Genomic DNA, 25221 nt, shown 5'->3' on the forward strand with positions numbered 1-25221 from the left:
TCCGATCACTTTTTTCATTACAAAGATACGGTCCGGAAGGATCTTGATATCCAGATAGGCAGATAAGGTTGGTAGAACAGTTGAGAGGAAAGCTTGTTGAGCTGGAGAGAGCAATTCAGAGACTCAAGGTGAGCTTCAGAAATTACGGACGGAGCGCCACGGACTATTGGAACAAAACATGGAGAGAGAACGAAACTTTGATTCGCTGCTAAGCGATAGGGATTCTTTGCAGAGAAGGCTATTGGAGTCATCACAATTAATTGAAGATTTGAGGAGAGAAATCAGAGAACTTGCTGCAGACAAGCAACGGATGGAGCGAGAAAACGCTAAGCAGGCGACTAAGATACCGAATTGCAGAAAGAAGTGATCAACTGGTGCTACAATATCCAGTCTGAAAAGGCAGGAAGGCAGACTGCAACCGGAAGTTTCTGAGTTAGGGAAGAAGAAGGCCGATGCTATGCAAAAGCAAGAACAGATACAATTTGGAGTTCAGGTTGGAAAATGTTATTATCAAGGGGGCATCAAACTTGAGGGTTAAAATTCTGGAACTGGAGAAGAACACAGGGGCCGCAGGAAGAGCTCAAACGTGTATATATGGAAATGGAACGTGATGGCCTAGTTGAAGAAAAGAAAGAGAAGTCTGCATTGAATCACTGATGGAGGAAAAGACTTTGATGGGGAGGACAGTGGCGGAAGCTCAACAATGACTGGAGGAATTGCAAGAAAAGCTGAAATCTGCAGAAGTGTTTTCTGAGTGAACCTTATCCATGTTAAAGAATACTGCAAGGATGGTGTGTGGTTCTGAAGGCGAAGAGATAGATGGAAAGGGAGATTCTGGTGTCAAGAGCTGGAAGCCATCAAGAGGGACTTCAGAAACGGAAGGGAAAGTGGAGAACATGACCTGGCAGCTGGAGCTCCCGCAGAACACTGTGAAAGAGGAGCTTCAGGAATTGGGTATCCTCTGCAACGACAATTTTGGCTGCATTATCTATGGCATATGCTGCGAGAAGACACTAGCTGATGGATATATTCTTTCTTGCAAGGTTTTTGTAGCAACTTCCTAGGATCTAATTTTTGCAGAGCTAGTTGGTTTCTATTTGATGTCTAACAATCAGGAATCAAGTTCCGACTCTTCCAACTAAGAAGAGTGCCTGCTTTTTTATCTTTTTCAAGCTGCTGCAGGTAATGCATCATCTTTAGTTGATATCATATGCATGGTTCTTACTGCTTCTTCAATAGAGATTTCATATTTTATTGTAAATAGTTAATTATTTAAACATTGTTTAAGAAACTAATAATAATTGAGTATTTCAACATCATCGATCAGAGTCCATGAGTAGGGATGGAAGAGTGTACAGAATGGGGACTAAATGCTTCCTAATGTAGCAGATGTCAGAACAGTTTCAACCAGTTTTTGATTCAAAAGCAGTCTTTATTTCCTCTCACTATTTCGTTTTTCATGATTTGGTTCACTTTTTACTAGACCTGTAAAACAGGTCGTGTGGGCCGTCCCGTGATGTGCCTCCTTCCCTTTGGATATTTTGAGGGATCGGCCTGGCATGGCCCATGGCCCGAGCCCTTGCGGACCTGTGCTGTGCCATGTTGTGCCATGGATGGCATGCACAGTGCTGGCCCATGGACCTGAAACCCCCAGCCCAGCACAGCCCGCATAATCATGTCATGCCTAGCAAGGCCCACGTGCCATCATGCTAGGCTACGGGTGGTACAACCCGATTTACACCTCTACTTTTTAGCAAGTATATCAGAAGGCATTAGGCAAACCATGAAACCACTATCAGGGCCATACGATGCCAACGGTCTTTCATATCTTAGGGATCACCTCCAGGAATAAGTTAAGGGTTTTGCAGGAGTGGCATCTGTATCTGTAATTTTCTGTATTTTTTAATGAAATTGTTCACATAAACAAATAAATATCTTTTAGTCTGAAATTAGAAATGGGACACCATTTTAGGCAGTGTTTGGAACCAATGTCGTTTTCTGAAAAAACGGTGGCACATCAGTCTGGCTTCCGTCAGGGCAAAACCCATTTCAACAACCTTTATAACCTTACGTTGGGAATATCTCCATACTTATGTGATTTATATCATAAAAGATTCCCAATGCAAGGTTGCAAGGGGCTGCTGGAACGGTGCTCGCATCGAGTTTCCTTGACAGAAGCCGAACTCGGCACATCATCACCACATGGGCATTTCATGTTTGAAGCGACGCATTTTGCTTAGTTGGACATTTTTTTTTCTGAAACACACTGAAAAAAATGATATGCTTAGAAAATTGGGAAGGCATTGTTTGGAAAAATGTCAAAGCATGTTTTTCCATTTTTTCATATCATAGCAATGGTTTTCTGATGAAAATGGTTAGGTGGCAACACAGTTTTAAAAACCGACCTGGAACCAGAACCCCTTTGGCGAGTGATTTATGGGTCAGCGGTTCAACTATCTGATTCAAATGGATGGTCCATTCCAACTTAAAAAAAAAATTAAAAGAATAATTAAAATAAAAAACAGCCGCAAACCGTTGTCCAGGTTGAATGGGTTGACAGTTTGACCACCCGGATTAAGGGTGAAACAGAACCGGTTGCCTGGGAACAGTCCAACCATCCAGGTCAACGGTTCAAAAACCCTGAGTAGCAACAATGGAAAGAAAACAGTGACACCATTGCATCACCGTTTTCTTAAAAAAAAATGGCAATAGAATTAAACAATGATGGCATTCCATTTTAGGCAACATGAGCACATATTAGTAATATTATGGAGTCCGAGAATTTGGCTCAGTATCGCATAATATATTTGAAATTTTTGTTCTCATGAAGCTTTTTACAAGAAGCGGCAAGAATCTAGTTGTTTCTAATTTCTACAAAGTTGGCTGTAAGCTTGCAGACTGCAGCCAAATTACTGGAATGAAAAGAAAGATTAAAATATTTCTCTTTCATCTGGCCACGAAATAACTAAATTGAAACACCAAACGCCCATATACATATAAAACACTTGTACAATATACTTGAGACACCCAATGGATGTAACTCAATATAAACCTCTCCACTTTCTTGTCTTAACCAATGGCTGTGACGCTTTCCCGGTACTAGGGAATTCCCATCTGGCTATCACCCCATCCCATGAAGAGCTGACAAGCATTGGGTAGGAAGGATGCCAACTACAGTCTCTAACAGTTGATGCATGGTAGTCTAGCTTTGCAACTTGGGCTCCACTTACCTGCAGAAATTTGCAGAGCTCATTAGGATCAATATTAGAAACAGATTGATGCGGAATCCCTGAAAATTACCATTCCCTATGCACGACAAACATTCATGCAGATGAACTCAATTTAACAGGTTGGTACAGGGAGATCCTCTACTTGATATCTGCTTTTAAAACAGTTTAGGAAGCTATGCCACAATATGATCACTATTGCCCAATTAGCATCATTGGACGCTTGTGATCATTCAGAATATATTATTCACTAGGGTATTTACATTAATTATTAACCAGATCTCCGTATGAAACCCATCAAATGACAACACCCGTTTTTGTGCTCCTTATGATGACATGGACAGCTTTGAGTAGTAATCCTTCATAGCTCACTATTAAATAATTGCGGGATATAAGAAACTTGAAATTTCAGCAAAAGAGAGATTATGGAAGTACCAAATCATAAACATAAACATAACCGTCACTAGATCCAGTGTAGATGTATTTTTGGCCAGTGCTGCAACAAGCAATAAAGAGATCAGTAGCACATATATGAAAGCCTGCAATCAATTTTGTTAGTGAAATTGGTGTAGACAGTCTAATTTGATGAAAATTGAGATGCAGAAACCATAATGCACAAGATTGACTCAGCCTGCCCAAAATCTGGTTTGAACCAAGTTACTTTAGTCATTGTGAATTACACAAACCAACCTGATCTTTACTGATTAGGCTGAAAGGTTTGATAGGGAGAATACAAATAGCCTTAGGAATCCATGGACCTTGGTGATATAGAAGCTACTATTAGTAGATTACCTATAAGATGGGGAAAAGTAACAGCGTATAAGAGTTTGCAGTACTGAATGACCACTATATGTAGCCAACGATTGATCATTTGGATGTTTCAAACCTCTTGCCTGGTCTGGGTAATCCATCCATCTGTAATCCCACTCATTATTTCTAAATGTTGTGCTGCTGCAGTGAACAAAAAGAGATAAAATCAGAATTAGGCTCATAAGCACGTTTGATATTAATAAATGGATACACATCTTTGAACTTTTGCTGGAAGCATATTTTGGTACAACCAAGCCAGAGTCATTGGTCAATGAATCTGGTGAGTTTGATTCAACCCTTCTACAATCCAAATTAAGATATAATCCATAAACAAAGGGTGTTTATATGATCAAACAAGAATTATGAAATACATGTAGCATTTATTTGCACAGAAAATGCATCACGTATGCAGGCATATATTGCAGAGGCACATCGAGGCATCCAGCATTTGCCTATCCTATTTCATGTTAAATCAAGGTTGCAAAAGTAAATCAAACTTACTCCAAAAGTGAGTGTTAAACCAAAAGTACGTAAATACAATTATGAATGTCCTGGTGCTCATGGCCTCATCAATAAATATCCATCACTCTTAATCATGAAATTAAGCTTGTTTAGTTTGGATGTGACAGATTTACGAAACCTGAACACAACCAGTTTTGGACACCAAATTGAAAGGGTTCAGCATGTCTGCATGATCGTATAAGCGTGCAAAATTGATACACGTATATTTGTTTAAAATATGATAAATAATTAAGTAAAACTACTTCAACAATTGCAATGCTAATATTCAAAAATAGAAGAAATAAGTTTTGTTTTATACTCCTCTTGGGGGATAATTACATCAGCTAAAGCAGTATCTCATCCCATGATCCCAAGGATGGAAATAAAAACCTAGCTAGCCTTTACCAACCATGAGCAAGCAAGACAAAATAGTAAAATGGTAAAGCTCTTCCCTAAAGCAAGAGGAATAAGTAAATGGAACAAGTACCCAATCACATTAGGCACTATGGTACACTATCCACAGCTTAAGACACTATTGTTCGTTTAGTTGTATCTCATGAACTTCTTATTTTATTTTTTTACCTCCTTTGGTATAAAAATATATTTATATACTAGTAAGGGTTCACATGCTTTGCATGTGATAATTTTTTATGATGATGATAGCAAATAATATTTGCCCAAATGCTTTCTATAAATTTTTTGTATTTTTTATACTTTTATGTGTTTTCATCTTTTTAATTTTTATTATTATTTAATTATGACATCAAGGGTTTACACATTTGACCCAAAAGGTTGAATTGTTGACTTGCCACCAAACATGAAACAACTCCATTTTTGGGTTGGTCTATAAAAATGATTATTCTTTGTGACACTTTTTAATATTAATATTAATATGATCGATCAATATAAGATTCAATGAAAGAATGGGTTAATACCATAAATATAAGGAATTTATTGAGGAGAAATGTAGTAGTTTAAATTACATTTTGTGCCCCCACAATTAGAGAGGGACCAAATACAAAAATAGGGGTATTCTAGTCAAGAATAGGAATCAATGAATGTTAATGGGAGTTAATACCTTAAATATAAGACTTAAATGAGAGATTTGAATGGCAAGTAAATGGTTGTTGAAATTACATTTCTATCCTCATGAGAGAGGGACCAAATTAAAAAATTGGGGTATGTTAGTCAAACAAAAGTTTCACACTTTTAATAGTAGTAAAGATATAGATATAGATTTGTATTTGTTTTCTCAACCATTTCTCATTAGGTTTAAGTTGTATATTCTATGCCCACCATTAATAAAATTATGTCTATTTTATCATACTTATTTTTTTAATATGACAAATATATAATAGTAGAAACATGTCCAAAATTTTCAAAATTTCTTTATTTTTTTGTTTTTTTGTATTTTTATATTTCTAAATTTGTATTATTTATTTATGACATCATGAAATCATCCATTTGACCCAAATGGTTGAACTACTTACCCACCACTTGGATGGAAAATATGATTTCATTTCTAGGTTTATTTTAAAAATATAAAATTTCATTCTGTTAATAATTAGGGTTAATTACTTATATATAGGGTGTATATATATATATATATATATATATTGAGAAACTACTTATGTATACCCTGAACTTTTAAAAACAACTTGTATATACCTTGTTGACTTTTCTAGGGTTAAGTTTAATAGATTAAATGTAAAAAGACACAAATATCTCTAGCTATTCATTAAATTTTCAAAATATGCCATTTTCATTCTTTTTTTTTTCTTTTCTTCTTCTACATCTTTCTCTCTCCTTTATCTTCTTCTTCTTCAATGTCGCACACACCACTATTAGAACTAAGTTAAGTAAATAAAAAGAAAATAGATTATTTTTGGGTTTTCATTGTAGTGAACCAATAAGCCAACCCAATCTGTCCTTTGTTTTATGCTTCTTTAGCGCCTCATTGTCTTGATGTACAATGCCACTTGAAACTTGGAACGACTGAAATATTACAGAAAAGTGGAATCTTAGTAGGAACATTACCCATAGAAGTCTTTTTCTCTTTATGGGGATTTTGACAATGAATAGATGGTTCTCCCACTTGTTGCACAACCAATCAATCACCACTGCAATTTCTAATTGACATGATAATGTTAAAAGCAGAGTTAGCCTAGAAAAAGGGGCAACCAATGTCTTTTATTGATCTTTAGAAAAAGCTCTAATTCATTTGAGACTCCATAATTAGAGGTATAGGTTGTAGAAAAAAAACTTCAACTGAGCAAAATCAACAAGGATCTCACCCAAGAAATTCTGGTTGTAAGTCTTTATGAGGGAACAAAATGGTACAACTTCAACTCTCACTGCATTCCACCTTTGAAGTAACCAATAAAATTGGTTCTTTATTATTTTTATTTGTTAGAATGGGTTTGGGATGGAGAAGGTCTTTGTTAGAGGCAAAAGGAATTTATTAACTGGTACGGATGTTAGAATAGTCATAGTTCCTGGGAGATGTTTAAGAAAAGAGTGAAGCAATGGGATTTGATCATATAATCGCCATTCTAGGTCAGAGCATAATCAAATGTATTAGAGATTTGGTTCCTTTGTCTTTTCAAATACCTTCTTTAGTGTTGCCTCTTTTCTTCTTATTTATCTTCGAATAACATTTCCTTGACGAATGAACAGTACTTTCAACATAGTTCATCTTGTTCTAGATCTATGACTACATCCTTTGATTTATTCTTGTCAAATCTGGTTGTCTTTGACAATCTAACTTTTTCTTCCTCTATATTTCCATATCTTCATTGCATCCATTCATTCAGTTTGGAGAAGGGAAGAAGGAAGAATAAGGGTAAAAATGGAATTATAAAAAACTAATGGAATATCTAACAGTTTTGGTGCTTTTTTATTAGATAGCTTATTTGTGTTATTTGGGGCCATATTATAAGGTACATATAAGTAGGTTTTGAAAGTTTAAGGTACATTTAAGCAGTTTCCTAAATGTACAGGGTATATGTAAGCAATTAACCCTAATAATTATTGTGTATGAATTTATTAGTAGAAATTAATGATGATAAATAAAAGTATAAATTTGGATTCAAAGAGAGAATGTGATTTATCTAATGACTTAAATGTAAAACTTAATGAGAGGTACTCAAATGTATTTAATTTATTATTTTAATTACATTTTTTTCCCTCTCAATGGAGATGAACCAAATTCAAGAGGAGGGGTAGTTTAGTGAAGAAAAATTCCAAAAGCCCACCACCTCATTCGCACTTTTATACTATATAACATGATAGAACGATTGCAAATGACATATGGTTTTATTTAATTGATATGTGGCCTAAAAATACTCAACCCTGGAAGAGACTTTACCCACTCTCATCCTCCCCCACCACCAAATATTGAAAAAGAAAAGGATAAATAAATAATCCTTGAGCTAAAGACCTCTTCTCCTTTGCTGATTAAGTATATGTTTGGTTCCGCTGGAGTTTACAGAGAGGCCATTTATTACTTTAAACGTTTATTTGTACTATCTTACTTTAAACGTTTTTCACTTTAAACATTTCTTGCTTTTTTTGTTTGGTTGGGCATCACTTTAAATGTTTATTGTTTTCCACCTCAGATTAACACCCATAAAAGCATGCCTCATCAGCATTTCGTTTCAAGAAATGTTGGGGCATTAGGGAAAACGAAAAATTTGACGTTTCCCCAAATGCCCCATGCATAAAAGAACCAAGCATTTCAGTTTCTTAGTATTTATTTGATAAATAGTGAAACCAAACAGTGGTTTCATATGCAATAAACACAAAGACTTGGGCAACATACCAAACCACAGAGAAACCTTAGATCTAGTCTAACAAGAAATTATTAAAATTACAAGTACATAAAAAGCCAAAAAAAAAAAAATGCACAGAAACATTAAAGCATGCTCATAAACAATTTATTAATGATCTACAAGGATAGAACCCAATCTCCATTGCCCCTTTACGATATATATGATGGACCAATCCTTCAGACATATAACTGCAAGGGCAGGCCAGTAAAATACTACTGAAGTTGGGCCAAGAGGTGTGGGCCTCATTGGTGGCTAATAATTGTGGTCTCATGTCTAGAAAGCTCGTACAAGACTTTTTTGCTTTCTTAAGAAAATATTTTCCAAGATTGTATTGCTTTAAGAAAGTAGAATTTTTTTAAGACTTGTGATCCCCATAAATAACTATTGCAATTCTTGTTTGGATGATTGAAGAGTTCAAGAGTTTCTGCTAATGTTGCTATGTTTTTTATCTCCATTCTCCCTTTTCATTTTATTTTCTTTTTCCCCCACTTCAATTCCCTTCTCTCCACTTCTCTCTCTCTCCCTATGCCACATTTATATCATTGTTGTTCCCTTTCCCCTACTCAGGCCATCTGTTGTATGTTTCTTCTCTGTTTCTTCTCTGTGAAGCCATGTGTCTCTGCAACCTTTTTTTTTTCTTTTTCCATCAGTCTAGTTTATATAATATTCCAAACCCCTGCATAGTTTGTGTGACATCTCATTTGGTCCGTAGTTTGTGTTATGATTATGTGAACTCATTGCTCCACATGTTAGGCTACCTTCATATTTCTTGATTTCTTAGTAAGGTAGTGGATCCTAGAGGTAGTACCCATTTTTATCATATGATAGCAGGTGGTTCATGTATCACTCAACAAGCATTCACTCACTGGGTAGTTTCACATTTCATTTGATTGTTTAGTGGAGTGTTACTCCAATGTTGTGTTTGGACTGTTTCTGATCGAGTTTGTCTTGTTAATTACTAGTTCCTCTCCTTTTAGCATCGATTTTAGCACTGTTATTCCCTTTTTGGACTGTAGTTATTATTGGAATGGTTGAGAAGGCTGATATCATTTCCGTAAAGTTTGATGGAACTAACTACAGTATGTGGAAGTTCCATATTCATTTTTTTGTTGAAGGAAAAGACCCAGAAGGATATTTGAATGGAAAAGCTACAAAACCTGATGAAACAGATACCAAGGCCTATTCGGAAGTTGGATAATGGGAAAATAGTTTCTTGGATACATAGTTCAATAGTATCTCATATTGTTGTACCCATGAGAAGAATGCAAACTGCCTATGAGATGTATGCATACTTGAAGAAAGTATACCATCAATCAAATATGCCAGTATCCGATTGAGTCTGAGATTTTTGCTTATTACCAAGGAGATAAGAAGATTTAAGAATACTATGCCAGTTTTATCAACTTATGGGCAGAATATTAACTTGTTCACATTGATCCTTCGAATTCAACAAAATGCGTTAAGTATCTCTCTCTTTCTCAGAGAGAGAGATATCTGAGAAAGATCTCAGATCTACTATTGTTGTTGTTGTTGCTCACCATTGTAGATCGTTGTCACTGATACAAGTCGCCACCACCATCACTCTCTCTCTTCTTCTTTTCCAAATTTTCTCTTCTTAGCCGTCAGAACCCTCTTCTCACTCTCATTCTCAACCCCCTTCTCATAACATTTATATCCATCTTTCCCTAATATTCCAACCTAATGGGTTTGAACCTTTTGACCCGAGCAGTCAAACCACTGACTCGGAAACCGGTGACCAAAGCGGTTCCGTTTCCAGGTCAGTTTTTAAAACCTTGCTGACAATGGTGAAAAAATTAAATATCATTGGTAGTAGTGACTTGTCCCTTAAAACTTTCTTCTACAACCTCCTTTCCCCATACCAAAACCTTTTTTGTTCGAAACCTTACTACTAATCTGATTTCTATTGGCCAACTTGTTGATGAAGGTCAAATACTTACATTTTCTCATGATGGTTGATTGATTCAGGACCGATACACTAGGAAGGTGAAAGGGAAGGGTTGTAGGTTGGGTCATCTATTTGCATTGGAGTTTGAGAGTTCTCAAGCATTAGCATCTCAAACTTCTGGTTCTTTTTTGAGTCCTCTACTGAGTTGTCCTCTCCTCCCATTGTGTCCTCAAGTGTTCCTGCTCCCCCTCCTCTTCCACCTCATCCTCCTATAATTCCCTCACATCAGTTCATCCCTCACATCCTGTTCTCCAAGCAACCATTTCTTTTGGTATTCATCAACAAATAGCAGAATTCATCTTCTTTTGGTGCTTTCTTGCTCCCTGAAATATATCCTCACTTGACTCTACTACAAACATGTATCTTTAATGATTGTGACCACGTTAGATAGTTAGTCCCATCAAGCTTGATTGTGGTCACAACCAATAAAGAGTCTATAGGTGCTCCCGGAATATGTCCGAACTCTGAGTTTATCTTATTTTCAATTCCAGAAGCATCCATCTTCCTCAAACAACTCCTAAAACAGTTTCAGATGACAAATAAAGAAGATAGGAAATAATAGACACAAAGTACCAACCTTCACAGATCCCTAACAGCCAGCTACCTCTCACTCGGAACCCGGGAGAAATAGAAAAAAGGCAGCCGCTCCCTGTAGGCTTCACAGAACTGTGCAAAGCTTGGATCGATCTTCAAGGTAATCAAACTTTAACCACTAAGTGCCAAGGTGAAGCTTCCTGTGGGACTCACAATCAGAACTCTCCAGCTGATTAGGGTTTTTGGGAAAAACCAAAAACTGTTAAAAAGATGAGGGGGATATCTTCCCTTTTTCTCCAAGAAACCACTACCAATTGGGCTGAATATCTTTCTTCAATCAATCATTTGATTCAGCTCTCCATACACATTGTGTATGGGAAAAAAAGAAAAAAGAGGAAGAAAAGGGTCTGCTCTGATACCAAGAAGAAAAACAGTCCCAAAGAATAAGAAAACTGATTAAAAGTAGGAAGAAATCAAAGAAGATAGCAGTAGCAAGAAGAAGAAGAAGAAGGGGAGGAGAAGACTTGTTTGTACAGCTCCTTTCCCTAATCTTTTCATTAAGAATTAATCACTAATTTCTGAAATTACAAGTAGGCCCTTAAGTGGGCGGCCAGCTAATTAAACAAAAATAAAAAAGAGTTTAACAAGCCCATTAACAAAAATAGAACAGAAATACAAAGATAAGTGACAACTGTGGGCTATGGGCCATCCCATCTTCTCTACAAGTTGACATGTGTTTCTAGTTGTTTGAGTAAGAGTCGTACTTTACCCTTTTCTCACACATCTAAGCATGCTACTTTACACTTTGAAATTATACATAGTGATGTTTGGACCTTATCTATTGTTTCTCGGCTTGGATACAAGTATTTTGTTTTGTTCATTGATGATTGCACTAGGTACACATGGATTTATTTTCTTCGACACAAGTCGGAAGTCTTTCCTACATTTCAGTTATTTCATGCTATGGTATGAGTTCAATTTCAGTTTCATGTATTCATTCTCCGCTTAGATTCAGCAGAAAAGAGTGGTTGGGTGTAAGAATAGACATGTGCTCAGTGTTGTGAAAACCCTCCTCAAGAATCTTCATTTTGGGCCGAGGCTGCTAGTACAACTGTTTTCTTGATTAATTATGTTCCCCTCCCCAGGCCTGGCTTGAAAAATTTTGGGATGTTGTTGTTGCTGTTAGATATGGTCAGAGTTCCTCTAATCACTCTCTCTTTGTCCACCAAAGATCTCAAGGTATAATGATCCTTTTGTTGTATGTTGATGATATGTTGATTGGGGATGATAAGGAAGGAATTCGAGAACTTAAGTCTCTTCTCCACAATTCTTTTCATATGAAAGATTTAGATTCACTTATTTCTTGGGGCTGGAAGTACAACGTAGTGGCTGGAGTTACGTTGTTTGTCAGTACAAATATGCCTCTAATCTTGTTAGACTTGCTGGGCTTACTGACAACAAACTGGTTGATACACCTCTAGAGCTAAATGTCAAGTTGTCTCTCATGACTCATCCTATCGTCTCTCATGCAGTTCAGGTAGTTAGTCAGTTTGTTTCTACCCTTCCTCAGCCTCACATGACTGTTGTCCATTGGATCACTATGTTCATGGCACCTTATCACAGGGACTATCCTTTTCTTTCTCCTCTCCTATTCAGTTGAGGGCCTATGCTGATGCAAATTGGATAAGCTGCCCTGACACCAGATGGTCTACTACGGGGTGGTGTGTCTTTATGGGTGATTCCCTCATATCCTGGAAATGCAAGAAAAACAAACAATTTCCAATTCATCTACAGGAGCCGAGTATAGGGCTATGTCATCTATGTGCAATGAGACAATTTGGCTTCAATCTCTCCTTGCTAATCTTGGTGCTCATCTCGCTACTCCTATTCCTCTCTATATTGGTAACACCAATGCCATCAAGATTGCATCTAATCCAGGTTTCCATGAGAGGACTAAGCATATTGAGATGGACTGTCACTTTATTAGAAACTTCTTTCTCGCCGGTTCCATCTCTCTTCCACATGTAGCCTCAGATCTGCAAATTGTTGATATATTTATTAAGGCTATGACAAGATCCAAACATCTCTTTCTTGTGGGCAAACTAATGCTTGTGTCTCTACAACAGTTTGAGGGGGAGAGTGGAGAATCCTGATGTACTGTACTACTATAGTCCATATTGTACTATAGTTTTATTTCTTATTTCTATGAATCTTTGGAAGTGGGGGTCAATTATTACATTAACACCCCTGAAATCCTATGCCTTTCTCTCTTTTGAACTATTAGAATAATAGGAAGAGGAAAAGGGAACTGATGGTTTTAAAATAGTAGCAAAAACCTATTTCAAGGTGGAGCTTACAGTAGTAAATCTGCAATTTGAATCTAGTAACGTAACTGTTTCAAGATGGTGCCCATTATCTTGTTAGAGAACAAAAACCTATTTAGGGAGCCATTCAACCTAAAAGGTTAAGCTATTAGGTGAGGTCCTTAAATAGGTTTTTATTCCCTAACACGCCCCCTCACACAAAAGCCCAGCATGGACAAGCATAGGCCCACCCATACCTTGTGCTGAACAAGCTCTAATACCATGTCAAGGAACCATTCAATCTAAAAGCTTAAGTTGTCAAGTGAAGTCCCTAAATAGGCTTTTATTTTCTAACATATCTAATGCAACCTCTAAAACCATGTCAAGCAACCATTCAACCTAAAAGCTTAAGTTCTCAGGTGAGGTCCCTAAATAGGTTTTTATTCTCTAAGATATCTAATGCAAAAGGACTGGGAGTAGAGGATGGTGTTATAGTTCGAATCCTGGGGTTGTCACTCCATTTATGGAAATAAGTCTTTCAATCAATTTCTATACTTTGTAAGGATCACCTAGATGGAGTTTTCTTTTTGATCTTCACTCTATCGCAATTAGTTTGAGAGGAATCAAACATGAAGAAATTTCCAAGAAAATGGAGATGTTTACAGGATTGTGCAATTTAGCTTGGTTGCTACTCTCCATTAAAGCAACAATGTGGAAGGAAGCTTGTAGGGAGGGAGATGAAAGGGCAGAAGAAGATTGTCTACATGGCAAGCTAAGAATGGATGATTCAAATTCGGCTGCAAGTTGCTTGGAAATGGAGGGACACTCTCGAGGTAAGGAGAAAGGCAAAAGGGAAGGTGGAGAGGCTTCTTGCTTTGGAATTAATGGTGGGTCAACATGTGGTAGATCATATGTGTAGGCTTTGACTAGTGGAATTAATGGCAAGGTGCATGTGGTTTAGGATGGAAATCTTGACAAGAATTTTAATAGTTGCCAAGAAGATCCTAAGATGATCCAAATTTCAAACCATTGGGTTGGGATGGGAGAGACAAGACATGTTGCATGACAACTTAAATGGTCACATGGGGCCTCTAATTAAAGACAAAGGAGGGCCTAACATAATAAGACCTAGGAGTGGAGGACTGACCAGATAATTGCAAAGCCTATTAGAAAGAGTATTTTAAAGTCCTTCAAGATGGAACCAGGCATTCGTGAGCCAAAAACAAGATAGGCCAAGTGTTGAAGTCTGGCCTAGGGAGTTGAGGGCACAAGACAATTTTAAAAGTCATGTGACATGGGGGAGGAGTATGGTAATAGACGACAAATCACATCTATCATCATTTTCTTCTAACCTGGTCGAGAAGGAAGGAGATGTGACAACGAGAATTAAGGTTTAGAGTCTTTAGACAAAGACCTTTGAGATCATGCCACCGAACAAGGATGGGTATTTTTGGCGTATTACAAAATACAAATATGGAGAAGAGGAGGGGAATCCAAAAGAAAAGGTTGGTGTTTTAAATTGCATTCTAAGAAAGAAGGATTTTGTTAAGTGATACGTTGGAAGAGCAAGTGTTGATTGTATCTTGTTGGAAGAAGAGGTAGAGACCAAAGATGCTAACGTGAGTAGCAACTATGGCAAGGAAGGTTATGTGGTAGAACTCGATTAAATAGAATACCAAGAAAGCAGAATTTGCTCAAAAGCAGGTGGTGAGATTGTTAAAGGGGTTGATAGGGCATGTGAAGGTGGAAATGAAGAAATGGAGAAAGGGTAGAAGAAAGAGGAGGGGAAGGGAGGGAGGGAACTTAGGTGGAAAGAGGATGGGTACGATAGTTGATCTAAAAATGGTTTAGGGAGTATGAAAGAGAATAGCGAAAGAAGGAACTGTTTGTAGGGGAATGAAAAGGAGAGCTAGATTTAAAGTGGGGTAGATGAAATAGAAGAAAGAGTAGAGTGGGGGTTCTTGAGAAGAATAAGGTTCCTATTAGGGATTTGGGGAATGGGGAAGTTGTTGACAAAGAAAGGGGGGGAGGTGGGGAAAAAGAAGCGTGGAGTTGACAGATCAAAAACCTATAGAAGGAAAAAAAGAACATATAGAACCAAATCATTGCAAGAAGACCACCTTTGTCCCATCCCTAATCACCAGAGTTTCGGGTTTCCTCGAAACCTGCCTTGAACCCGGTCAACAATCAAAAAAACCCTGACGTGGTCAGGGTGGGGTGAGTCAGAGTCCCAACAGGGGTGGATCAAATTGCCATCTCTAAGTGGATCTAGGTGATCTCTAGGTACGAAAGTTCAGATCAATGGAAAACTGGGCAAAAGGTAGCCAAAGATTCCGGTGAGTTCGTCAATGCTCAATGTCTTGAAATTTGCGAGTCTAAGGCAAGGTCAAGTGGACATTCCAGAGGTGAGTCAGATGTGGTCAGGTCTAAACTTCAATCACAAGAGTTAGATGCTCCAACGCTATGGCCCTGTTTAATTTGTGTTCCTATTGAGCAGGCTCAAGAGAATAGGGCTGAATTTGTAGGTCTGGTTGATGGTTGTACAAAGGGGGTGGAGATGGGGATTGAGGATATTATAGGAAATGGGGTGGAGTTAGTTGTGAAGGTGGTGGACAGTGTCAAGGACAAGGCAGAGAGGGTGACACGGAAAGGGGTGAGGGTGTACAAATAGTAGTTAATTGTTGTTGCTAGGATAATAGCTATGATGATCCTAAAATGGATATGCCTACTTCTTTAGGAAGCTGTAAAGATCATCTAGTTGTCCAAGTAGTATTTGGATTGGGTGTTGACTTGGGCCGTAAGAGGAAGGAGTTTGATAGTCGACACTGCTATGGCTTTTGCAGTTCTAAGGAAATATAGAGTTTCAAGCAAAACATATATCGTGCATATTACTAAGGTTTTTCTGTGGTTGGAAAGAGTTTTTAGGGCAAGTCCAACCAACAAATATAAAAGGTTGTACAAAAGAAATGACATAAAATTCAGAGCTCTAAATCATGAAGACCCTACTAGGGAGAGTCAAAACTTGCAAGACTTCGACAAAAAGAACCTTTCAATGTCTTTTCCCAAGGGTGAGTTGGAACTTGGAAAAAGTGGGGTTACATAGGAGGATAGGGAGGGCACAAGTGAAGCTAAGGAAGTTGCTGTCAAGGTGTTTCCAGAAGTGGAGGAGGCAAAGCAATGAAGTATGGACTTGAAGAAAATTGTTGATAGGGAGGTAAAGGTTGGCAAACCTTTTTGTTTGTTTCTCTAGAGAGGAGAGACTTTCTAAAACTTTTGAAGAATATGAGAGGAGAAGAGAGTATTAATTAGAAAAAACATAATTGGGCAAGGGTGAGAAATATGGAATGAGGAAGAAGGGCAGGAAGAATTTTTTATGGGGAGGACTGAATTTGGTCTTTAGGAGAATTCTAGAGTTTTTCAAGTATTCAACTAAGCTGATCAATTATAATCAAGAAATGTAAGTAATCTAACACTTGATCTAGATATTTTAGCGACACAGATGAGTTTGACTTTAGCTAACCCCATATAGCTGGACATAAATTGAAATTTCATATCCAAATGAAATTTGGAATTTATCACTACTTGTCAATAAGGAAAAAAGAAATAAAAAAGAACGGAATAAGGTGAAAGTAAATGTACCAGCTAGCACTTGAAGACATTTTCCGGATATCCCATAGTTTGATTGTTTGATCTTTTCCATTTGAAATAAAATAACGACCATCTCTTCTACTGTCGAGAAATGTAATGCCTTCTAAATGTCCCACCAAGACCCCTGCTGGACGTCCCTTTGCAATAAAGCAACGCCTGTCCCAAACCTGGTTGACATCATAAATTATATCACAACTCTTGAACCATAAGCATAGCCCCAGAAAGAAATTAACCTATCTATCTAACCTCCCTTTTCTTGGATGACATTGATGCTCATTAACATCATATTGGAGTTATTTATCAATATCATTTATTTTATAGATCTATCAAAAAAATATATCATTTATTTTATAGGTCTAACTAACTAATTTGATTCTCATAAATTAAGAATTCATGATGAAGGGATAGTCACAAACATGAATTTTGACTTGAAACGTAATACTGGAGAAATTCTAAGGCAAGAAGTCACAAAGACTTCTCTGAAATTTGTTCATAAAGCTAGAAACTTGAAAATAACCTTTCTTGTTTATGCTTTTTCTTTTCATTTCTCTTATTTATTTTTCTGTAACAAGTAACAAAGATATTTTCTTAAACAAGTCAAAGACCAAGGAATGTATGAGTGGCCAAGCAAGGAGACAAAATGCAAAGAGACCCCAAATGAGACAAGCAGGGAAAACAAGAATAATAACAGGAAAATAAGTGTACACATACCAAAAAAGCTATTCTGGTAAGCTGGACCCCCGTGCCATCCCATGTGTTTTCCTTGGTTATCCTACTTCTGGTAAGTTGGACCTATTGGCTATCCCCATGCTATCCCATGCTATGGTCCTATGTCCAAGAAAGTCAGTATCTCTAGGGATGTCTCCTTTGAATCTTGCCCTTTCTTCCTTGCCTCACCTCAGGGGGAGAATAGTGGTGAGGTGAGACATGTTCTTTCTTTCCCCATTCCGGTTCAACCTTCTTCCCGGCAACATTGTTCGTCTCATCAACCTCTTCAGGTCTACTCTCGTCATACTTGGGCACCACAAAGGCCAGTCATAAGATCAACCACTAGGCACAGGTGTGGAACTGAATAAAGTGCCTCCAATACCATTAGACTCTCATGTGACAGAATGACAGATCCTCATGTCATTCATCCTTTAGCTACTTTCTAAGCCCACTACTAGTGATATTGATATTGACCTTCCTATTGCTCTCAGTAAGGGTGTAAGGTTTTGTACCAAATATCCCATTGCCTGCTTTACTTCCACCACTTCCGTCCCCTAGTTATCGTTCTTTTATATCTGCCACTTGTAGTGTGTGTATTCCTAAAAATGTTGCAGAAGCTTTGGAATTACCCGAATGGAAGAAAGCTATGTGAGAGGAGATTATTTCCCTTCATAAGAATCACACACCTTTCAAAGTAAAAGAAACTAGTGGGTTATAGATGGGTGTTCACTGTAAAGCATCAGGCTTATGACTCTATAGAGAGGTATAAGGTGAGGTTGGTGGTGAAGGGGTTCTCTCAAATGTATGGTGTAGACTATAATGAAACTTTTGCTTCAGTGGCCATTGGCCAAGATGAACTCCATATGGGTTCTTTTATCTCTCAGTAAGATGAACTCAAATGTATGGTGTAGACTATATATGAAGAATGCTTTTTTGAATGGTAATCTAGATGAAGAGGTGTATATGGTTCAACCCCCTAGTTTCTAGTTGCAAGAAAGTGAAAGGAAAGTTTGTCACCTGAAGAAATCCTTATATGGCTTAAAGCAATCTCCCAGGGCATGGTTTTAGAGAATTAACAAGGTAGTCCTACAGGTTAGTTTTGTACAGTGCTAGGCTGATCACACATTGTTTATGAAAAGGAAGGGTGATTTTGTTGCTATTTTGATTGTGTACATAGATGACATTATAATTACAGGAAATTGGGAGGAATAAATGTCAGAATTTTATATCAAAAACAATATATGAATAACTGTACTCCAACAAGACAAAAAGGAGAGAAAAAATAACACAAAAACCCTCCAACCTACAGATATAGAAGCCACCATTCTATAGAGAAAACCCACCGGTGAAAGAAACCAAGGGAAAAGCACATGTATCAAGAAATTACTAGGTACACAAAGGCATGCCCAACCCAGACCAAAAACCCCATACCAAGGTAAAACAAAAATTCCATAATGATAAATTACCTTACAAAGGTTATCATCACTACCAGAATATATGAGATGCCCACTTTCATCAGCAAAGCATACTGTATTAACATCAGACTGCAATAGGGAAAAAAGGAAAAACATAAGGAAAATTGAGATGAACTCACAATAACAAATCTCATAAGATTGCAAAGTAAACAGTTCACCTAAGGAAAATTGAGAAATACAATATAATTCTAAACAACCATATGAAGGATAGCATATACTTAAAAAAAATTCAGGATCTGCACAAATTTTCTTGAAAGACAACAGTACAACACAAACAGCAAGCATAGTAATCTAGAGTAGGATAAGAATTACCACCTTAAACCAGTACAACTGTTGTGCAAATCCAAAGAGATGAACTCACAACCCCAATCCCAATCCAAAGCCTTTGGTCAAAGCTGGATTGAGCTTCAAGGGGCAAGGGAATCGTGAGATTTAAACTCCTATCCTTTATTTAGGGGTGTAAACAGATCGAATTCGAATCGGATAAGGCAATATCCGAATTCGAATCCAATTAAAAAATCCGATATCTGAATTCGATTTGATATCCGACAGATATTGAAAAATAATATCCGAATTTGAATCCGATTAAATATTCCAATATTCAATTTGATTAATTAATTATTTTAGATAATTAATAAATATATAAAATAAATATTTTATTGATATAAAGTATATAAATATATAAATTATTTATATAACTTAAGTATTATATATAAATTATATAAAGTATTTTATATATTATATATAAGAATTAAATTATCGGTAGAATTCGGATATTTATCGAATCAAATCAGGTCATATCCGAATTCGACCGATTAGATATTCGAATTATCTGAATTTGATTCAATTATGTCGAATATCGAATTCGAAATCAGATTTTCGAATACCGTTGACACCCCCTACCTTTATTAAATGCAAGAACTCTACAATCAAGAAAGATCCTCCTTTCCATGTCAAAATGTAGCCATATCTATATCTATACAGAAAAATAATGACAATCCACAAAGTTGGGTTCAAGCTAGTCCAACTGAATTCAATATCAGTTAGGTCATTCAGTTTTCCATTGAGCCAGATCCAAGGCTTTTTTCTTCTTTTTTTCTTCCTGGGGAGGGGGGCATGTTTGGGGCTACACAATGGGAGTATCCCATCCCCCAAACCCATATAACCCCCAACCTTCAAGCCAGATCCAAGTTGCACCCCGCTTTTCTTTGGTTTGATGTCTATTCCGTCCTGCTTATTTAGTTTGACCTTGCAACAACTATATAATTTTAAATAGGTCCTGTTCATAAACCTCATTCTTTGACCATAAACCTGGACCAAAAAAACAATCTCCATTTTCTCTCTGCATTTGACCATTTATAGTCAATTTTTCAAATGGAAATTCTTTCTCCATGCTTTCCAGTCATGGATCCTCTACAATTACATCCTATCTCTCCTACATCAAATCTCTTTGCGAACTGAATAACATAACTTCAGTAAAATGGGCTAAAAGTACAAACACCCATCACCATGGTGCAAATTTGAACATTTATGACCATGAAACCTCTGATTCAACCCAATGAAGAAGCCTCATAACATTTATTGAGTACTATTTATGACTTAACCATGATAATTATTATTAAACTATGGAATTAGGCCCTTTACTTGCCAAGTGACCCATCCTGTAAGCAACAATATTAGAATGGTCGTCTTAACAAAACCTCATTTCATGGGATCATCATCCAAAATTTATCTTAAAATCCTTAGTGTTGTGTTACTAAGCTGTACAATAGTAGAGCTGGACTAGGATTTTGAATTTGTATCATTGTATGACATGGTTGCCTGTAGCGTCATATTCTTTTTTCTGACAACTAACCTTAATGCTAGAATATTAATACCTATTCCAATCCTTTAGTTAGGATGTGTTGCCATGAAGCTCACAAGTTCAATTGAAACGACTATAGATTCTCTGTAGAAGAACAAAGATCTCAATTTGATTCATCTATATGCATGCTCTCATTCAAAGCTCACAAACTCCACAAGCAAAATTGTTCATCTAACACCCATGACTTGAATTTCATTTTCTAAAAGTAGTAATTTTGTTAATCAGAATGTTGACATCCTTTGTCTTTCTCCCAAGAACTCAATGAAGTCCCATCACGACTCATGGTATCATCAATATCTATCCTTTCAGTCCTAACTACTCCAGACCTTACTGGTGCAGTATTTGGTCTTCTATCCACATGCTCAAACCATCTTAGTGCACTTCATTTTATCACCTGTCTAGGAGATTCCTAGGTTCCCATGGATGAACTCATTTCTAACCCTATCCTCTCTAAAGTTGCAAGTCATCTTCCATATCAGCATCTTCATCTTTTCCATACTTATTTTACAGTCTAGATGCTTTTTGATTGTTGAATGCTCTACTCCATTCGATGCTGCAAAATATGTTGTTTGGACTGCAAAAACACTGTAAAGGCCGAACCTTGATAGGGCTTGACTGTAATTTAAAATTTTTGACAGTCCAAGTATGTAAGAATCAAGTTCTCATGGGGGAATCAGATTCTCCTAGGATCAATCAAGCTCTAGATTGGACTAAATTTGATTTCAATAATTTAACTGAACGTACCTCATATGGAGACCATAGTATGCAGCTCCCAAAGTGGTAGTTCACGCCCATGATTCAAGCCCAAATCAACTTCCAAACTAAAAATGGCACAGCTATACTGGAGTCTGGAAAGCCACTCTTGCAACAAAACTGCAATTGATTGCACCCCAACAAACTTGGACAAAATACAGCTACGAACCACTTTCAATCTCTGATGTGTACAAGAAAAACACAGCAGAGAACAAGAGGAAAAAGGCTCCTCAAAGGGTAAGGTCGAATTAGGGTTTTGGGTTGCAAGAGAGTAAAGAATAATGTGCATGAGTGAGGTGCAATAGCATATATCGACCTCTACCTCTCATCTCTCTTTTATAGGCAAGATAATTCTAGTGTAATTAGGACTATCCAAATCTGATTTGGTTAGCCTTCTAATTACATTAGTTATACACTCAAACCCATGATATGTTCAACCCAAGTTGTCATGTGACTAGTCTAACTAGCTAATGGGCCAAGGCCTATTACTTGAGTGGTTTATTAATTGTATGTGTTGCAAGTCTTATTGGGCCCGAATAGTGTATGGTGTGGGACCCACAAAGGTCTTATATCAGTCCATATGGGTTCAGCCCATGCAAAAAAGCACATGGGCCAAATTCATTACGTAAACCTTGTGAACCCTTGAGCCTAAGGATAATGGACTAACATAAGAAAATGCCCATCAAGTTTCAACCCTTAATGGTCTTTTCTTTTAACCGCTCAACATCAAACATTGCTTACAGGGAAGGACCTCTTCCCTGACTGCTAAATGTAGTGTCACATTCTCTGCTCAGATGGATCACAGGATTAAAACCTTTTGCAAACTTTTTTCATAAAATAACATTTTATAAATATAAATATATTTTCTAAGATGATTTCAAAATAAGTCGAAATCCACTGCTAGTAGTTTTAGGTTTCCATAAGAGAGAGTGTTAACCCTAATATTCTCTATGTTTGACAATGGGGTTGATCATATCACAATGATCACCCACTCAAGTAGTATTCCAAACTACTCTGGCATACCCAAGAATTTGACCCTTAGAGGATCTCACTAGTTGGCATATCAAAAGCAGCCCAATCCAAAACCTAGTGTAGTATCATTATCCAATATGGGGTTAAGTGTAACTTTCCAATTTTACACATTTGTCTTTAAGGTCCAGGGTATAATAGGAAATTGGTCTGTGTTTAGTGCTTCTTATAAACATCCACTGATTGTACCTTGGGTCTAACTCTAGCAATTGAGACAGGTTGGTCCACCATTCCAACAGTACATTAGTATCAGCCTTGTTAAGATAAACTCTCCAAGTTCATTCAATGGCTAAGAACATTCTAAACCAACATAAGTCTCATAAATGTCCAATTTAAGGGGTAACACAAAGAAAACATACCAATCACAAAACATGAAATAATAATGATCTGATTTTATTAATCACAGATCTCAAAATACATCAATCTAATTGGAGCTAAGGGTATACACTATCTAACAAGATATATCGCCATCTTATAATTTCCCTTTGAATTCGACTACTGCAACAATAGTCATCAATTCCCAAATTGTAGAGAGCTTTCTTATGAACTTTATTTGAAACTCACAAGTTTCTCTAATTAAGCAAATAGGTTGCAAAAGAATTGTATCTTATTTCATTGTTGAAAGGTCATAACCGATGCTGGTTCTATCTATCTAGGGTCTTGGGAGGGGTGAACTAGATAAAACTTATTTCCTTGCTATATTAATGGAAAAATGGATATCATCCATCACATTTTAGATTAGATGGATCCCAGGAGTGGTAAATACAGTTGCAAACAGCTTAGCAACATTGGGTGTGGAGAAGGTTTATTGAGAATCAAAGTTAAGGGGTATTCACCAATTAAGATGATATTGCTAAGAAGTTTGTGGATCATTTTAAATTACCTTATAGAAGACCCTTGGATGAGAGGATGGAATTAGAAGGGGTAGATTGGCCAAGTTTGGATGAAGATCATGTTAGGTGGCTGGAAAGAAATTTTGAGGAAGACGAGATTAGGAAGGTGGTGTTCTTAATGGATAAATCCAAAGCTCCAGGCCCTAAGGGTTTTACAATGGCCTTTTACAAAGATTGTTGGGAGGTGATAAAAAATTATCTTTGTGAGGTTTTTAATGAGTTTACAAATACATATATAGTTAGTCAAGGCATTAATGCTACTTTCTTGGCTCTAATTCTAAAGAAATCTGATGCTATCCATCCTAAAGACTTCAGGCCAATTAGTTTGGTGACTAGTATTTATAAAATCCTAGCCAAGGTCCTGCCAGGCCCAAGGGCATTCATCCAAGGACGACAAATAATTGATCAGATCCTAGTTGCCAACGACTGTGTGGAGGAGATGAAGAGGTCTAAGCAAAGAGGCTTTGTAAGTAACTCGATCTTGAAAAAGCCTATGACTTTGTGGCATAGTTGTCAAGGCGACGCCTAGACGACAAGGCACCCTTTGAGGCTCACCTCGCCTAATCGCCAAGCAGTTTTCTACTTCCTACTATAAAATAATTTTTTATTCATTCTTTTTTTATATTAGAATTATAAAATAGACATTATTAAACTAAAATAATCATTTTGTGTGTTTATATACTAATTTCTTTTTATTATTTTCTTATTTATTAGGGTTTAATCAACACAAACATTGCTAAATGCTGTATCGAACCCTCAAAGACTTAAAAACCTGAACCAATAAGTTAGGAAGGACTTAAAATTTTATCTAATCAACACATTTTCCTCTTCCATATATTCTTCCTCTACTACTACTACTACTACTACTACCAATACTTTTTATTTTCTTCTTTTCCTATAACGAAAATAAGGGTTCAGCCCCTATATTTTTTGAATTTTATTTTGCTTCTTCCTTTTCTTCTCATGAATATGTTGATTTTCTATACTTTAATATGAAATTTATACTTTTCTTATGAAAATCATGAATAATTATTAAAGAAATATGGTTATGGTACCTAGGGACCTACCCTAGGATCTATGTTTTTAACATAAAAAATCCATCGCCTAGGCGGGCGCCTAGGCAACTAAGTGACAAGGCGCCCCCTAGTCGCCTAGCCTTCGCGCCTTGAAAACTATGCTTTGTGGACTCATAGTTCCTAGTAGAGGTTTTAAGGAAGTGTGGGTTTGGGGAAAGATGGTGTAGGTGGGGTGGTTAGGGGAGCCACTTTCACCTTTTCTCTTTACCTTGGTAGCTGATGTATTCAGTCAAATTATCACTTTGATAGGGAAGATGTGATATGGGGATGGAGAATAGGCACAAACCGAATTCCAGTAACTCATCTTCAGTTATGATTTTTTGTGGAGGCTTTAGTGAGAAGGTGGGAAACTTGAAGGAGATTATTAGATCCTTTGAAGGAGTTTCCAAATTGAAAATCCATTTAAATAAGAGTTGCATAGCCGGAGTTAATCTAGACTTTGAGGAGGTTGAGGCTGTTGCAAACTATCTTGGGTGATCAAATTCTCCCTGGCCTATGTCCTATTTAGGGCTTCCGTTAGGGGCAAACCCTAGAGAGGGACCGAGGGTAGGTTCTGGACCCCCGTCTTGGAGAAATTCGAAAAGAGATTAGCTTTGTAGAAGAA

The 25221-nt window shown here is 37.0% G+C and overlaps 1 protein-coding gene across 3 annotated transcripts in view; it reads right to left on the reverse strand.

The window, feature by feature from the left end:
- Window positions 1-2782: 2782 nt before the first annotated feature.
- The window catches only part of LOC104588397 (LEC14B homolog), a 74322-nt gene continuing 51883 nt past the window's right edge, over window positions 2783-25221 (reverse strand). For 2 of the 3 annotated variants that reach the window (XM_088900264.1, XM_088900263.1), the window contains 5 exons: window positions 18994-19071; window positions 16811-16986; window positions 4020-4178; window positions 3663-3723; window positions 2783-3230 (listed from right to left, as the gene is read on the reverse strand). In XM_088900264.1, the coding sequence (XP_088756390.1) occupies window positions 3042-3230; window positions 3663-3723; window positions 4020-4178; window positions 16811-16986; window positions 18994-19071 (663 nt within the window). In that variant the 3' untranslated portion in view covers window positions 2783-3041. The remainder of the gene's footprint in view (window positions 3231-3662; window positions 3724-4019; window positions 4179-16810; window positions 16987-18993; window positions 19072-25221) is intronic. The other variant, XM_088900265.1, reaches the window with a different exon arrangement.

The sequence above is a fragment of the Nelumbo nucifera genome, chromosome 3 (assembly GCF_055504915.1).
Source record: "Nelumbo nucifera cultivar China Antique chromosome 3, China Antique-T2T, whole genome shotgun sequence".
NCBI classification, from domain to species: Eukaryota; Viridiplantae; Streptophyta; class Magnoliopsida; order Proteales; family Nelumbonaceae; genus Nelumbo; species Nelumbo nucifera.